The 17,386-nt window shown below is 45.6% G+C and overlaps 1 protein-coding gene across 1 annotated transcript in view; it reads left to right on the forward strand.

Moving 5' to 3' along the window:
* Positions 1 to 17,386, forward strand: part of UBR4 (ubiquitin protein ligase E3 component n-recognin 4) — a 203,382-nt gene that overhangs the window by 36,996 nt on the left and 149,000 nt on the right. Inside the window, exons 7-18 of the mRNA XM_078771567.1 lie at positions 9,328 to 9,469; positions 9,632 to 9,756; positions 9,867 to 9,988; positions 10,235 to 10,294; positions 10,494 to 10,684; positions 10,789 to 10,888; positions 14,101 to 14,238; positions 14,370 to 14,487; positions 16,020 to 16,258; positions 16,359 to 16,524; positions 16,641 to 16,726; positions 16,854 to 17,047. Of these exons, the coding sequence (XP_078627693.1) occupies positions 9,328 to 9,469; positions 9,632 to 9,756; positions 9,867 to 9,988; positions 10,235 to 10,294; positions 10,494 to 10,684; positions 10,789 to 10,888; positions 14,101 to 14,238; positions 14,370 to 14,487; positions 16,020 to 16,258; positions 16,359 to 16,524; positions 16,641 to 16,726; positions 16,854 to 17,047 (1,681 nt within the window). The remainder of the gene's footprint in view (positions 1 to 9,327; positions 9,470 to 9,631; positions 9,757 to 9,866; positions 9,989 to 10,234; positions 10,295 to 10,493; positions 10,685 to 10,788; positions 10,889 to 14,100; positions 14,239 to 14,369; positions 14,488 to 16,019; positions 16,259 to 16,358; positions 16,525 to 16,640; positions 16,727 to 16,853; positions 17,048 to 17,386) is intronic.

A 17,386-nucleotide genomic window follows, 5' to 3' on the forward strand; every position in this document is an offset into this window, starting at 1 on the left:
TAATATCACAGGTGGCGTGACAAAATGTAAGGACAGGTACATTTGACGATTGGCTTCACAATCGGGTATATAAGGGTTGTTGGTTCTGTATTAGTGGAAAACAACTGCTGCACATCTACAAAAGTTATTGCCGCTTCCTCTGGAGATGGTCCGTCAACTTGACAATGCTGTTTGTCATGGAGTGGTGGCTTTACGAAATTCCGGCATGAAACAGCGTGCTATTGCTTGGCAGTGTGGCATCACTCAAGGTCAGGTGTCAAAGATCCTGAAAGGAAATGCTCAGAGGGGTATCGCTACTCCAATACCGAGGCCAGGACGTCCCCGCATAATCACAAGGAGAGATGATCGCCAGCTGCACCGGTTAATCTGCAATGGCCGTACCAAGTCAGCTAATCGGATTAGGGCTGAGTGGCAGCAACTGACAAATGTGCCTGTATCCAGAAGGCTAGTCAACCAACGACTGGTTCAAGCAGGCTATCGTGCCAGGCGTCCCCTGAGAAAGCCACGCCTGACCAGACAACACAGCCAGCGCCGATTGCAATGGGCCAGAGAGCACCGTCAATGGCAGCCAGGACACTGGTATCATGTGACCTTCAGTGACGAGTCTAGATTTCTGGTCTATCGTCAAGATGGCCACGTCCGAGTGTGCAGACAAGTGCATGAAGCCTACAACGAAGATTTTATAGTGCCAAGAGTCCAAGCTGGAGGTGGTGGGGTGACCGTTTGGGCTGCTTTTCATGCAGGGGGAAAACTGACCTGGTTGTTCTGAATGGAAACCTGAACCAGTTCAAGTACAGGGTCATTCTGGAAGAAGCATTGCTTCCATTTGCTCGTACAGCCTTTCGAGGAAACTTTGTCTTCCAAGATGACAATGCACAGCCTCATCGTGCTTGCATGATTCAACACTTTCTTGTTGACCGTGGTGTCGAGCATATGGAGTGGCCTGCCATGTCCCCGGATATGAATCCGATAGAGAACTTGTGGGCAGAATTAACGCGTCAAATCGATAACTTGGTCCAGCAGCCCACCACTGTGCGTGAATTGCAGCAGACTATTGTCACTGCATGGCAAGTGATTCCTGTCCAAACCTTGGCAAATCTCGTGAACAGCATGCCTCGACGTGTACGTGCTCTCCTGAATGCTCGTGGGGGTTACACGAAGTACTGAACTGTAATTTTACTGTCCGTAATCGCAGTCATGATTAAACTTTTGTTTTTGTTGAAATTTTTTTTGGCTCACGTGTAAAATAAAGAGATACTTCTGGAAAACGTACAGAAGTTTAACACATTACTGTCCATGAATTGAGTTCGATATCACTTCACATCACTTTCAAGGATCAATTTATTTGCTTCGAAATGTCAAATGTGGTTTTTGTTTCTCTTAAAGGTCACATTAACAAAATCTAGAATAATTTCAACATAATTCCAAATGAACTTTTGGTTCGAAGTCATCTTGAAAAGTAAGTTCACCCCCACAAAAAAAATATTCCATATTAAATGCCAAGTCTGTATATATATATATATATATATATATATATATACACACACACACACACAGACTTGGCATTTAATATGGAATATTTTTTTGTGGGGGTGAACTTACTTTTCAAGTTGACTTAGAACCAAAAGTTCATTGGAATTATGTTGAAATTATTCTAGATTTTGTTCATGTGACCTTTAAAAGAAACAAAAACCACATTTGACATTTCGAAACAAATAAATTGATCCTTGAAAGTGATGTAAACTGATATCGAACTCAATTCATGGACAGTACCGTGTTAAACCTCTGTACGTTTTCCAGAAGTATCTCTTTATTTTGCACATTAGCCAAAATTTTTTTTAACAAAAGTTAAATTACGACTGGGATTACGGACAGTAAAATTACAGCTCAGTACTTCGTGTAACCCCCACGAGCATTCAGGAGAGCACGTACACGTTGAGGCATGCTGTTCACGAGATTTGCCAAGGTTTGGACAGGAATCGTTTGCTATGCAGTTACAATAGCCTGCTGCAATTCACGCACAGAGGCAGGCTGCTGGTCCAAGTTGTCGATTTGACGCGTTAATTCTGCCCACAAGTTCTCTATCAGATTCCTATCCGGGGACATGGCAGGCCACTCCATATGGTCTACACCACGGTCAGCAAGAAAGTGTTGGATCATGCGAGCACGATGAGGCCGTGCATTGTCATCTTGGAAGACAAAGTTTCCTCGAAAGGCTGCACGAACAAATGGAAGCGATGTTTCTTCCACAATGGCCCTGTACTTGAACTGGTTCAGGTTTCCATTCAGAACAACCAGGTCAGTTTTGCCCCCTGCATGAAAAGCAGCCCAAACGGTCACCCCACCACCTCCAGCTTGGACTCTTGGCACTATACAATCTTCGTTGGAGGCTTCATGCACTTGTCTGCGCACTCGGACGCGGCCATATTGACGATAGACCAGAAATCTAGACTTGTCACTGAAGATCACGTGATTCAAGTGTCCTGGCTGCCATTGACGGTGCTCTCTGACCCACTGCAATCGGCGCTGGCGGTGTTGTCTGGTCAGACGTGGCTTTCTCAGGGGACGCCTGGTAAGATAGCCTGCTTGAACCAGTCGTTGGTTGACGAGCCTTCTGGATACAGGCACATTTGTCAGTTGCTGCCACTCAGCCCTAAGCCGATTAGCTGACTTGGTACGGCCATTGCGGACTAACCGGTGCAGCTGGCGATCATCCCTCCTTGTGGTTCTGCGGGGACGTCCTGACCTCGGTATTGGAGTAGGGACACACCTCTGAGCATTTCGTTTCAGGATCTTTGACACCTGACCTTGAGTGATGCCATACTGCCGAGCAATAGCACGCTGTTCCATGCCGGAATTTCGTAAAGCCACCACTAAATGACAAACAGCATTGTCGAGTTGACGGACCATCTCCAGGAGAAGCGGCAATAACTTTTGTAGAAGTGCAGCAGTTGTTTTCCACTAATACAGAACGCAACAACCCTTATATACCCGATTGTGAAGCCAATCGTCAAATGTACCTGTCCGTACATTTTGTCACGCCACCTGTGATATAATCCTGTTATTGACTTCTTGCTGCGACAGACAATCAGTGACATGGTTCTTTTAACAAAGAAATCACCGAAGCGTAAAAGAAACTCACCAGATTGATATACCGAGTTCAGAAAGTAAGCCCAAGTCAAGAAGAAAAAAAAAATTCCAGATTAAATGCCAAGTCTGTGTATGTATGTATATATATGTATATATGTGTATATATATGTATATATATATATATATATATATATATATATATATATATATATATATATATATATATATATATATATATATATATATATATATATATATATATATATATATATACATATATATATATATATTTTGTACACAAGATCGAGGCTCTATCCTCTTATCATATTTTCATATCGTATCCTCTATCCTATCCTATTAGCCCTATCACTCAATGGTGAAGAATCACTTAGAAATGGTTCGGTGGATGTATGGAGTATCGTTGAGAGAGAGGAAGACAAATGATGAATTGCGAAAGATGATGGGGATAGAGCCTGTGATGGATGCTGTGAATAGAAACAGTTTTAAATGGTGAAGGATGAAAGTGACTGGTTGAGAAGAGTGATGGAAATGAATGTAGAAGGAAGTAGAGGACGGGGAAGACCGAGAAAGACTTGGCTAAAGATGGTGGAAGAAGAAATGCGGGCAAGGGGGTCAACAAGGGGAGATGCAGAAAATAGGGCAAAATGGAGAAGATTGTCATGGGGACCGCAAGGTTCACCCCCGCTCGCGCAGGGAAATGGTCTTAAAATGCCTGTTGTTGTTGTTGTTGTATACAAGATCGAGGCTCATGAAAGAGCTAACATTAATCGCACAAAAAGTCAAACCAACACTTAAAACACAAAATAAGGTGAGCGGTAGACAAGATGGGGAGAGAGGGGGAAGGACACAAACACAACATTTGAGACCAGAGACATCGAAAGAAATGTGGGAGGGAGAGGGCTTGGGGGGAGGTGGGAGAGGTATAAAACATATGGACACTGCAAGGACTTCCAGGAAAGAAGTTGGAATTTCAAAAAAGTGTATCTAGGGTGAATTAGCGGGGGTAGAAAAGATCAAGGTTTTGGATGGGGGAAGATAAGAGATGGTTGTGAACAGCTGTTTAAAAGACCTGGAGGGAGGAGTGGGATTGAAGGGAGTGGGGGAGTTTGTTCCAGAGGTGGGAGAAAAGGGGAATGAAAGAGTGAATGTGAGCAGAGAGCCTAGATTTTGGCAGTTTAGCCATACGAGGGTTGCTGGCAAATCTTGTGCGACCTGTAGGAATATTTGGGGGACAGAGCACAGAGAGAGCTGTGGGAGCAAGGCCGGAGAGGAGTCAGTAGAAGACAGAAAGACCACCAACCTACCTGCGGCGAGTGAGTGAAAGGCCCTCAGAGTTAGCTTCATCGCAAGAGATTCCAATGATTCTGAAAGCTTTGGTTTCGACAGGGTGAAGCCGAGCTAGGTGTGAGGCAGGAGCACCGGCCCAAAGGGGGGAACAGTATTCCATTGAGCCGCAGACGAAAGCCTTGTATGTGGTGAGGAGCTCAGGTGTGCTAAGGAAGCACTTCGCACGACGGAGGATGCTCAGTCGGCGACTGGCTTTGGAGGCCAACTTGGAAATGTGGTTTACCCAAGAAAGATCATGGCAGATAGTGAGACCCAAAAGCTTGAGCGACAGAACTTCTTGGAGAGGATTGTTGAGAAAGTAGATGGGAGGGTTTTCCAGTCGTTCTTTTCGGAGAGACATAGTAAAAGTGTGAGATTTGTCAGGATTGAAAGACGTGTTCCACTTGTTTGACCAGTCTGTGATTTTGTCCAGGTCTGCAGAGAGTGAGGAGGCTGCAGACTGCCGATCTGAGGGATGAGGAATGGAGCGGCAGAGAGTGGAGTCATCAGCAAAGAGATAGAGAGGATTTTCCAGAGTCAGAGAGATCATTGATGAAGACCAGAAATAGCACAGGGCCCAGAACACTACCTTGGGGAACTCCAGCCAGAACAGGAAGGGGAGATGAGAGAAATCCATTCAGGGCCACACGTTGCCTACGACCAGAGAGGACGTCTCAAGCCATGAGTGGAGATTTCCATGGATACCATAGGAGGAGAGTTTGGTGAGCAGAGCTGGGTGCCAGACCGTATCGAAGGCACGTGATATGTCAAGGGAGACAGCTCTGATTTGCTGTTTGGCATTGAGGACCTCCATCCATTGTTGAGACAGCAGAATCAGCATGTCCAGAGTGGAATGACCTGGTCTGAATCCAAATTGATGATCAGAGATCAAAGCCATTGGAGAAGAGGAAGGATTTGATATCCGAAGCAATGATGGATTCCATGACTTTGCTGATAATTGGGAGCAGGCTGATTGGTCTGTAGTTGCAAGGAGCTGTTTTTGCACCTTTTTGTCCAAAGCGGTAATGTTTGCTGATTTCCAAGATGCTGGCAGATGACCTTGAGCAAAAGAGAGGGTGAAGCGAACAGACAGAGGGTGAGATAGAGCGGCAGAGCAGGGTTTTTGGACCCGTGGGCTGATGCCGTCTGGTCCAGTTTTAGAATCGGAGTCGAGGTTTGACAAAAACTTTTCCACCTTGTCAGGAGAGAAGGACACAGAGTCCAGGAGCAGTTGGGTTCAACTGGGAAAGGTGGGAACAGAGAGAGATAGGTTTGGGACACAGGATTTTGAGGAAAACACAGAGTTGAGGCATTCGGCTTTGTCACGAGCGGTGTCAACTGTGTAGCCATTTGAGGTACGGGAGGGGATGGAGGGGGAACAAAAACCAGAAACGGATTTGACCAGACACCATCAGGATTTGGAGGATGGAGACAGGTTTGAGAGTTCAATCTTGAGTGTGGAGAGATAGTGCTTCCTGGCACTCCTGAGGGTAGACACACACTTGTTCCGAGCTTGGTGGAAGGAACTGAGATTGCCTTCAGTTGGATTGGCTTTCCATGAGGCGAAGGCAAGTTGCTTCATGGCAACTGCCTCACCACAAGATTCAGTGTACCATGGACGGGAGGATGGGTAAGACAACTGAAGACGAGATGGGATAAATCTGTGCATGAGAGAGAGCAGTTTGCTTTGGAGTAATTCCCAGGAAGAATTTATGTCAGAGGCAGTAGAGATGGGAGACCAGTCCAGATGATTGATGGCTGCTTGCAGACTGTGCCAGTCAGCCTGAGTGAAATGCCAGACTCGTCGACGCTGAGGAGGCTCTGAGAATGGCCAGAGAGATGTCCACTTCAACAAGCACATGATCAGAAGAACCAATTGGAGCAGAAGAAGAGCAGCAGACATTTGTCGGGAAGTTTGTCATTTCCAAGTCTAGAAGAGGAGATACTCCATTGACTGAGATCCGGGTCGGGAAATTGACAGATTGTGTCAGTCCCAATGAGTCGCAGAAGTCCTTTGCGAAGGTGCCATGGCTGGTGAGAGAGGAACCCACACCCAGCCAGCTGGCATGATGACAGTTGAAGTCACCATATATGAGGAAGAGAGAGTTTGGATGAGTTGATAGATAGAAGTTCGTCCATGTTGTCTGACAGCGAAATGTAAATGGAGTCATCACTGTTTGGAGGACGGTTCAGAACGCATATGAACAAAAGGTGGGAGCGGAGAGGAAGCCTTAGCCAGAGGTACTCCTGGGGGTGGGGTGGAGAGAGGGCAGTGCAAGAAGAGTGAGGAAGAGAGTTTTTGTTAAAGATAGCCACCCCACCACCAGGACGAGGCTGAGGTTTATCATACCGGAGGAGGGAGTAACCAGGAAGAGATATTAAGGAATCAGAGACATCTTGAAGGAGGAAAGTTTCTGTTAAGCAGATCAAGTCTGGATTGTCAGAAGCAACCTGAATGGAGAGATCAATCAGGTTTGAGCGAAGGCCCCGGATGTTTGAGGTCCATACCGTTAGAGGAGAGAGGGGGAGCATTGGGTGCAAATCCAGTGGAGGGGAGGGGTAGGGTCAGATGAAGGATGAGAGGGGGAGGTAGGGAGAGCAGTTGATAGTGTCTCAGAGATTACAGAAGAGTTACAAGAAAGGGAAGGATGAGGAGGACGAAAGGTTTGATGGTGATGGGATGAGGCACAGTGAGGGGTTGTTTGAGGGAGGGGGGTGGGCAGACGAAAGTAGAAGGTTGGGGGAGGTGGAGGTATGAGATATAAGGGAGACGAAGTGGGGAGGAGGCATCTTTGAGGAGGAGGGGGGAGAATTGGAGAGGGATGGTTGAGGGGGTGATTTGAAGGGGAGGGTTGGGGGGGAGTTTTGAATGGGAGGGTGAGGGGGGTTGGGAGTTTATGAGGGGAGGGGCAAGGGGGGAGTTTAGGAGGGGAGGGGCAAGGGGGAGTTTAGGAGGGGAGGGGCAAGGGGGGAGATTTGGAGGGGAGGGGCAAGGGGGGGAGTTTAGAAAGTGGATGATTAATGAAAGACCAACATTTATAACAAATTGGGTTTATTGTGATTTTCAAGTTAGCGATCCGTTTAAGAACGATGGAGTAGGGGTGGAATGAATGCGAATTTAGAGAATGTAGTGAGGAAGAATTGTAAGAGATTGAATATTTTTTTGAAGTGGAATGAGTTGGAGAGGAAATTGAAAAAAGCCTTTTAAATGGGAAGAAAACGGTGTTGTAATATACCACTGAATAAAACACTGCAGGGGAAAGTTTAAACATATTTAAACAGAACCGTGAAGAACAATCTTATATTCACAAAAATACCAACGAGGAGAGGGCCTAGACGGACAACCACGAGTCACGTGAACAGGGCAAAAGGTGAAAGGCAAGGAGATAATGGGGGCAGGGCGAGCCAGCGCACGTGGACAGAAGCACACAATAGGACAACAGCACACGTGGAGAAAGGGAAATAAATGTTGTTGTTTTTTGTTTGTTTGTTTTGGGGGGTGGGGGGGGGTTAAAACGTTAGACAAGGAGTAGATGTTCGGGGAAGTTTAGGGGAGAAGGGAAAAATCTAAGCAAAAACAGCGAAGGCAGGAACAAACTTAGACAGAGGAAACCTCGGGCTTCAAGGCCGCACACGTGCGGCAAACAGAACCGATTAATTTATGAAAGATATCCTTAATGAAAACCTGAAACAGAGCGCTCAGGACCTCAGACTGGGCTGAAGGTCACCTTCCAACAGGACAATGACCCTAAGCCCACAGCCAAGACAACGCAGGAGTGGCTTAGGGACAACTCTGTGAAGGTCCTTGAGTGGCCCAGCCAGAGCCCTGACTTGAACCCAATCGAACATCTCTGGAGAGACCTGAAAATGGCTGTCCACCGACGGTCCCCATCCAATCTGACAGAGCTTGAGAGGATCTGCAGAGAAGAATGGCAGAAAATCCCCAAATCCATGTGTGCAAAGCTTGTCGCATCATACCCAAGAAGACTCGAGGCTGTAATCGCTGCCAAAGGTGCTTCAACTAAGTACTGAGTTAAGAGTCTGAATCCTTAAATGTCAATGTGATATTTCAGTTTTTTTATTTTTAATAAATTTGCAAAACTTTCTAAAATCCTATTTTCTCTTTGTCATTATGGGGTATTGAGTGTAGATTGATGAGGGAAAAAATGAATTTAAACTATTTCAGCATAAGGCTGCAACATAACAAAATGTGAAAAAGTGAAGGGGTCTGAATACTTTCTGAATGCACTGTATGTTGGTTTTAGCCCTATCACTGAATGGTGAAGAATCACTTAAAAATTTAAATAATTCTCATATCCAAATCCATATTCAGATCTTCACCAAAATCGAATCAAATTCGTCCTTGTCACACACCCAACTGGTCCACCAAGTTTGTCCAAATCCTTCCATAACTTTTTGAGATATCCTGATATGTATAGTTTTTGACCCTATCTCCCAATGGTGAAGAATCACTTTTAAAATTCTCGTAGCCGGAACCCGGATCTTCACCAAAATCTAATCATTTCGTCTGTGTCTCACACACTACGTCCTGCCAAATTTCGTCCTAATCCGTCCGCAACCTTTTGTGATATCTTGTTCTCAAACAAACAAACAAACAAACAGACAGACAGACCGGGGTGAAAACATAACCTCCATACACCTTTGGTAGTGGAGGTAAATATGGATGTCATAAAGATTCATTTCAGCAAATAAAGGATTATATAATAATTATTGTATAATGAGGGAGGATTAAACCAAGTTGTGCCCAAGATCCTTCCATTAAGACTGCTTCCTTCCATTTCTGTGTCATAACCGAATGTATTCCGAACCACTGCCAACCCTCACCCCATTTGTTCTTGTCAAACACTCTATTGATTGTCTCTGCTGCAGGTGGATCAGAAAAGCTTCTCCGTGTATGCCTCAATCTGCCGTACTTTCTTCGCTACATCAACCGCTTCCATGATGCCGTGTCGTCTGCCTCCTTCTTCCTCATGCCTGCAACTGTGACTGATGCTACGGCCGTCAGAAACGGGTACTTATTTAATTGTACCATGAGGGCCTCCTATTTGAGCATATCCTGCCCGATGCCCTAAACTATTCCTTTCACATCCTGTTCATTCGGGTCCACGCAATCTGTCTTGATTGTGGAAGTTTTTATTTTTTCCCCCAACAAGTCTAACTTCTTCCTTTTCAGGTTTCATTCTCTCATTGTGGATGTCACCATTGCTTTGGACACCCTTTGTCTTCCTATTCTGGAGCCTCTCACTCCGTCTCGCCTCCAAAGTCTCACCCTCCTTGCTCTCAGCTGTCTCTATGCAGGTACGCCAACTCATGTTGGTTGTCATATCATTGTATCAACTATTAATCTCATGAATCTCACTTGCATTCCTTTTTCTTTTTCTTTTTTCCTGTGCATGTTCCTGATAAAGGAGTGTCTGTGGCCACGTGTGTGGCCATCTTGCACGTGGGTGCTGGTGGGCAAAGCAAAGGATCTACGAGCAGCAAAGATGAAGAATATGAAGAGGAGGCCGGCACGATTGTTCGCAAATGTGTACGTGTCCTCAAATAGCACATAACATACATAGACCTGTTTGAGTATTTCTTCACATACACACATGGACACTTTTCTACATCCCATATGGCCATGCCAATCTGTGCTGCAGGAACAGTTTAACTTGGACAAGGCACACATTCCTCAAATTTATCCTTTTTCAAAGCAACGGTTTTTGTGAATGAAATTCAGGCCCAATATGAACAGTTGCTCACCTTGTGTTGACTGTGTATGTCTGCTCTGCAGTTAGAGATCTACGATACAGTTGGACAAGCAATTAGCAATTCCAGGCGTGCTGGTGGAGAGGTGGGTTTGTAGTTTGAATTTTCGTGAGAACAATCTGAGGAGAACCAGTGCCTGTTTTATTATTTGATTTGATTTTCTCAGTCCATTCATTTGTTTTTACATGTCTGTGATAATATTGTAGCTGTTGACTGACGTTTCTTATATTATCTTATTCTGAAGTTGTTCCCTGTTGCTCATATATTCCAACCCTTTCCTGCAGCATTTCCAAAACTACCAACTCTTGGGTGCTTGGTGCCTCTTGAGCAGCCTGCACATTGTGGCTGGACTCACGCCTGCGGCCCTTGCAGAGAGGGGCAAAGAGAAAGACCCCTTGGCCGCCCTCCGTGTGAGGGACACGACAGGGAGGGCGAGAGATGGAGCGGGCTCCCCTAAACTTCTGCCCGGAAAAGGGTGTGTGCAAAGTTTATGTCCAAGATGGAACATTTGGGATGCTAATCCCGTTTTAGGCTTTTGGGTTTGCTGCAAAAAGACTTGTGTGATGCGTGATGTTCCAGGCATTCTGGCTTTGGTGTTCTCATGGTGATGCTGGCAAATCACGCCGTTGGACTTGTCCGCTCACTGCTCGATGATGTCCGTCTGCAAACTTTGGACAAGGTGAGCATTCTTCTGTTCGATGCACAGTGACCCAGTCATTCCCTCGCTATTGCACGTTTCAAGGACCAGGTTTGAGACTACTTACTCCCCAAGTATGTTGGAATAACCAGTGGTCTATATAACTTCATATTGTTATTTGTAATTGTCAGCTTATCTTGTTTTGTAGAAATTTGGATGTGTTGTTTCATGGAATTTCTAATTTAGCATTGTCCTGGAAGTGTATACTATTGAGAATATTTTTGTAATTTGGGTTAAGGCATACTTGAGTACAACAACAACAACAGGCATTTTAAGGCCATTTTCCCTGCAAGAACGGGGGTTAGCCTTGCGGTCTCCATGACAATCTTCTCTATTTTGCCCTATTTTCTGCATCTCTCCTTGTTAATCCCCTTGCCCGCATTTCTTCTTCGACCATCTTTAGCCAAGTCTTTCTCGGTCTTCCCCGTCCTCTACTTCCTTCTACATTCATTTCCATCACTCTTCTCAACCAGTCACTTTCATCCTTCCTCAACACATGACCAAACCATCTCAACCTGTTTCTCTTCACAGCATCAATCACAGGCTCTATTCCCATCATCTTTCGCAATTCATCATTTGTCTTGCGCTCTCTCAAAGGAGAGGAGGATAAGGAAGAAAGTGAAGATCGACGAAATGCAGTTTGGATTTATGCCAGGAAGAGGAACGACAGACGCACTTTTCATTGTGAGGCAGTTGCAGGAGAAGTATATGGAGAAGAGGAAGAAGTTGTTTCTTGGGTTTGTTGATCTGGAGAAAGCATTCGATTGGGTTCCACGCAAAGTATTGACATGGGCATTGAGGAAGTTAGGAGTGGAGGAATGGTTCATCAGAGTAGTGATGGCAATGTACAAAAGAGCGCGCACAGCTGTAAGGACGAAGGACGGGAACAGTGGTGAGTTTGAGGTGAAGGTGGGAGTGCATCAGGGGTCGGTACTAAGTCCAATACTATTTGTAGCTGTGATGGAGGTGCTTAGCTGTGATGGAGGTGCTGGCTCGGAACGTAAAGGAGGGTTTACCGTGGGAGTTGTATGCAGATGATCTGGTGTTGATTGCGGAAAGTATGGATGGACTGAAGGAAAAGATGAACAAGTGGAAGGAATGTATGGAGACAAAAGGTCTGAAGGTGAATATCGGAAAGACGAAGGTGATGGCAAGTGGTAAAGCATGTGGTGAGGTGGAAAGAACTGGGAAGTGGCCGTGTGCTGTGTGCAGGAAGGGTGTCGGAGTGAACTCCATTCAATGTACAATGTGCGCTGAGTGGGTTCATCAAAAATGTAGTGGTCTGAGAGGGTCATTAACCAGTGTGGCAGCTACATTCAAATGTAAGGTGTGCACAGAGGGAGCTGCAGATGGAGGAAATGTTGAGTTGGATCTTGGAGACGGCGTGAAGCTGGAAGGTGTGAAAACATTTTGTTACCTCGGAGACATGCTGAATGGAGAAGGTGGATCAGACTCGGCAACGGTTGCTGGAGTGAGATGTGCATGGAAGAAGTTTCGGGAACTGAGTGGCGTGCTGATGATGAGGGGAGTGTCGTTGAAGCTGAAGGGAAAGGTGTGTGCTGCATGTGTGAGAAGTGTTATGATTTATGGGAGCGAGACATGGGTAATGGATGTAGAGCAGCAACGAAGATTGGAAAGGGTGGAAATGCGAATGGTTCGACGGATGTGCGGAGTATCGTTGAGAGAGATGAAGACAAATGATGAATTGCGAAAGATTATGGGAATCGAGCCTGTGATTGATGCTGTGAAGAGGAACAGGATGAGATGGTTTGGTCATGTGTTGAGGAAGGATGAAAGTGACTGGTTGAGAAGAGTGATGGAAATGAATGTAGAAGGAAGTAGAGGACGGGGAAGACCGAGAAAGACTTGGCTAAAGATGGTGGAAGAAGAAATGCGGGCAAGGGGGTTAACAAGGAGAGATGCAGAAAATAGGGCAAAATGGAGAAGATTGTCATGGGGACCACAAGGCTAACCCCCACTCTCGTAGGGAAAATGGCCTTTAAAATGCCTGTTGTTGTTGTCTCTCAACGGTACTCCACACATCCACCGAACCATTCGTATTTCCACCCTTTCCAGCCTTCATTGCTGCTCTACGTTCATTACCCATGTCTCGCTCCCATAAATCGTAACACTTCTCGCACATGCAGCATACACCTTTCCCTTCAGCTTCAACGACACTCCCCTCCTCGTCAGCATGCCACTCAGTTCCCGAAACTTCTTCCATGCACATCTTTATGCCATTAAGGCATACTTGAGTACAGGATTCTATTTTTCTGTACAGTTAAGTATATTGTGAGTTGTATAGGCAGACAATAAGACCAAAGGACACTGCACATTACGCACACACTCTCAAAAACAATTAACCGTCGCTTCCTTGAGCTCACCCTGATGTGGACAGTGCGAGATTAGTCTGCAGGCCTCAAGAACAAGACAGTAAGGAATGAAGTCATTGGCTGGGTCATGGATGATAGAGTGGGCAATTGCACCGATTGGTACTGATTCAAAATGAGCCGATGGAAAATATCGCTGGTTGGTTTTGAAACTTCAAGATGTGCAAGTGGTGGTGGCATAACATCAAAGATGGCACGGCAAAGTGCTGTTGTAGCTGCAGTTGACTTGGGGGGGGGGGGGGGGGGGGGTGGGGAGAGGGCTGGTGATGTCAGAATCGGAGAGTTGTGTTGGGGCAATAATTGCAGTTGATCCCAGTTGGTTTATTGGTGGTTGGAAAGATCACGGTTTTTGATTGGAGACGATCTGAGATGGTGGTGAACAGCTGTCTTAAAGACCTGGAGGGAGTCGTGAGATTGAATAGGATGTGGAAGTTGGTTGCACAGGTGGGAAAAGAGGTACAAATCAGTGTAGGTGAGCAGTGTTCATGGATTTAGGTCGATTCACCAGAAGGGGGTTGATGGTGGATCGTGTGCGCTCTGCCGAAAAAAACTGGGGGTGTGGTGTGTGGGTGGAAGGTAGTGGGGTTCCACTGGGTTCCACTGGGTTTCACTGTGCTCTGCTTGAATAATTTGTTGGTTCAGCCTTTTAAACCCAGTGGGCCAACTTCACCCATGGTCATGTGACTACACGCTACGTACTTTGTTTATTCTTTCTTCCATTGAAGATCCTTGTTCTTGCTCCAGTCATCGTTTACAATCCTCTACCACCGTACATCCTCTGAGAACCCTCTTTTTCTCCCACAGGATGGTCCAAGTCCCGGCCCCGTTGCCGAGCTTAACGTGATGGCCAAAAGCACTCCGGTGCAGCGAGTGCAGCGTCTCATCGAGACTGTTCCTCTCACTTGTCTCTTCTTCACCATCTTGTCCATTGCTTATCGCAAGGTGGTTTTTCTGTGATAAACGTCAATTACGTTTCCTGTGAGAATGTAAATTGTCTCTCCAGGTATGCATGTTAAATAAAGGGATTGACTTTTTGTTATGTGCTCCATTTGTTTACTTGTGTACACGTGCAGGCCTGTGCCCTTCAAAGGCAGAGGAAAGGGTCGATATGTAGTGATGGCAGCACCTCCACAGACTCGAACACCTTCTACGAGGAGGACTTCAGCAGCTCAGATGATGACAGCAGTCAAGGTACTTCATACAATCTGCTCACTTTATTAGTCCCCTACCGGTGTACACCGAAGGGGACTGTAGGTTTGCACTCCGTCCCTCCGTCTGTCAGTCCGTCAAGCAAAGAACAGCTTTCCGGACTTTTTTTTCTGAACTCTTAATGCTAATGATTTCAAACTTGGTACATGGTTTCGTCATGATAAGTTACAGATCAAGTTCGAACTTCATGACGTTTCGATCATTTTTGACAAAGTTATGGCACTTTGAACTTTGGGAATTTCCCCAACAGTTTTCCGGATGACAGACTGCCGGTAGGGGACATGTATTGCAGCGCAATACTCAGAATGCTTGTTTTCTTTCATGCCTCACTGACGAAGTTGCCGGAGGCATTATGTTTTCACGTTGTCCTTCTGTCCGTGTGTCTGTGATAGGTTTTCGTTGCCACAATAATTTAAGAATGGCTGAAGGGAACCAAGTCAAACTTGGTACAAGTACAGTGCATTCAGAAAGTATTCAGACCCCTTCACTTTTTTCACATTTGTTATGTTGCAGCCTTATGCTGAAATTGTTTAAATTAATTTTTTCCCTCATCAATCTACACTCAATACCCCATAATGACAAAGAGAAAACAAGATTTTAGAAAGTTTTGCAAATTTATTAAAAAGAAAAAACTGAAATATCACATTTACATAAGTATTCATACCCTTTGCTATGACACTTGAAATTTAGCTCAGGTGCCTCCCATTTCTCTTGATCATCTTTGAGATGTTTCTACACCTTGATTGGAGTCCACCTGTGGTAAATTCAATTGATTGGACATGATTTGGAAACGCACACGCCTGTCTATATAAGGTCTCACAGCTGACAATGCATATCAGAGCAAAAACCAAGCCATGAGGTCGAAGGAACTGCCTGCAGAGCTCAGAGACAGGATTGTGTCGAGGCACAGATCTGGGGAAGCCTACAAAAAAATTTCTACTGCACTGAAGGTTCCCAAGAGCACAGTGGCCTCCATAATTCTTAAATGGAAGACGTTTGGAACAACCAGGACTCTTTCTAGAGCTGGCCGCCCGGCCAAACTGAGCAATCGGGGGAGAAGGGCCTTGGTAAGAGAGGTGACCAAGAACCCGATGGTCACTCTGGCTGAGCTCCAGAGATCCTGTGTGGAGATGGGGGAAACGTCCAGGACAACCATCACTGCAACACTCCACCGATCTGGGCTTTATGGCAGAGTGGCCAGACGGAAGCCAAACAGTTCAATCTTGGTTTCATCAGACCACAGAATTTTGTTTCTCACAGTCTGAGAGTCCTTTAGGTGCTTTTCAGCAAACTCCAAGCGGGCTTTCATGTGTCTTTCACAGAGGAGAGGCTTCCGTCTTTTCTGTTGTTGATGGAAGTTTTATTGTCCAATTAAAAAACATATGTCATCGGTTTTGATGGACATTGTTTTTAAAAATTATTTGTTATGAGTGAAAGAATGCCTCATGCTGAGTTTGTGCCACAAATGTGTTTTAAACCACCGCTTATCCTCATTATCACCTTTTTGATTCCAGATGAAGACAGTGAGCCTATTCTAGGGCAGTGGTTCGAGGAGACCATCTCTCCAAGCAAAGACCGTGTCTTGCCCACCTCGGCTGCTTCTACAGCTCCTCCGCCTGCCCCTCCGCCTCCGCTAAATCTGGATGGTACACCAGGAGGCACCTCTACCACGGCAGTCTCTGCTTGTAGTCCCAGCAAGGGTGGTCCTGGAGAAAACGGGAACATGCTCACTTGGAACAAAGACCCAGAGATGGTGAGTGATTAATCGTAAGATTCCGGTTCCTTGTTTGGTCGTAGCTTGCTTAGAATCAATGATGGCATTCTTCACTCATCCTTTACCCCCTCGCAACCAGTTCCTGGGTCTGGCCACAAACATCCTCACCTTTCTGACTTCATCCCTCTTTACGGCGAAGACCAATTTTGTACGTAACTACGTGAGTGTATCGCTCTGTGAGGCACACCTGTCTCAGCTTGCGTGTTTGCTTCGTGATGTGGATAAAGACACGGCACGTCGACACAGTATGTTATTTGGTTTATTTTTATTCTAATACTTTTTATACTTTTCCTTTTTGTGCCCCGTTTACTTGTTTGTTCAGCCTTGAGAATATATTGCACTTTCCCCACCCTCCCTGCAGGTGGAGCAGAACACGACTTTGTTTCTGCTCTGTCTCGCTTCTCTCATTCCATGCTCACCGCCGACCTGCTGTCCCCTGCTCTCCAGGTAAGTGAAATCCTTGTTTCAGAATAAATGCTGGTTTATCTAAGATAGAGTCGTTTTGGCCTTGATTTTATTGGCATATTGTTTCTCGTTTCCTTTACCCCCTTCACTTTTTCTGCATGCCATGCAGAACCAGCTTCTTGGTCACCTGGGCGTTTTGCCTCAAGCGGAGGGTCCCTGGCCATTAGCCGTGCCTCCGCTGGCTTTGGGATTGCTCGGTCGTGTAATTTTGCAGCGTCAGGAGATGGGCCGCACGGGCTCTGCCCGAGAAATGGGCCGTTCATCCAGTGGACGGTGGAATGATAGCCTGCTCATTTGGGAAAGGTGAGGCCTTGGTCAGAGGTTCTAAATTTGGTGGTTATGTTGCACCAAATGCTTCTCCCACAACCTCTTTATTTGTCTCTTTCTATGACGCGGTTTAAACTCGAGTCTTGCCTTCCTGACATTTATGGGGAAAATACTTGGCGGACACGAAAATATTTTTTGCTGTTTTTGTGTTTTGTTGCTTTTTGGGTTAAAAGTGTGCAATTTCAAAAGCCAACATTGAAAACCATCAAAACTAATGCATTGTGGGAAGATTTGAAAACATATTCAAAGAAAAGTATCCAAAAAAGCATTTTCTCATTGACATTTAATCATATAATTTGCAGCAATTTATGCGTG

This window comes from Myxine glutinosa, chromosome 2 (assembly GCF_964187855.1).
Source record: "Myxine glutinosa chromosome 2, kmMyxGlut1.1, whole genome shotgun sequence".
Taxonomy (NCBI): domain Eukaryota; kingdom Metazoa; phylum Chordata; class Myxini; order Myxiniformes; family Myxinidae; genus Myxine; species Myxine glutinosa.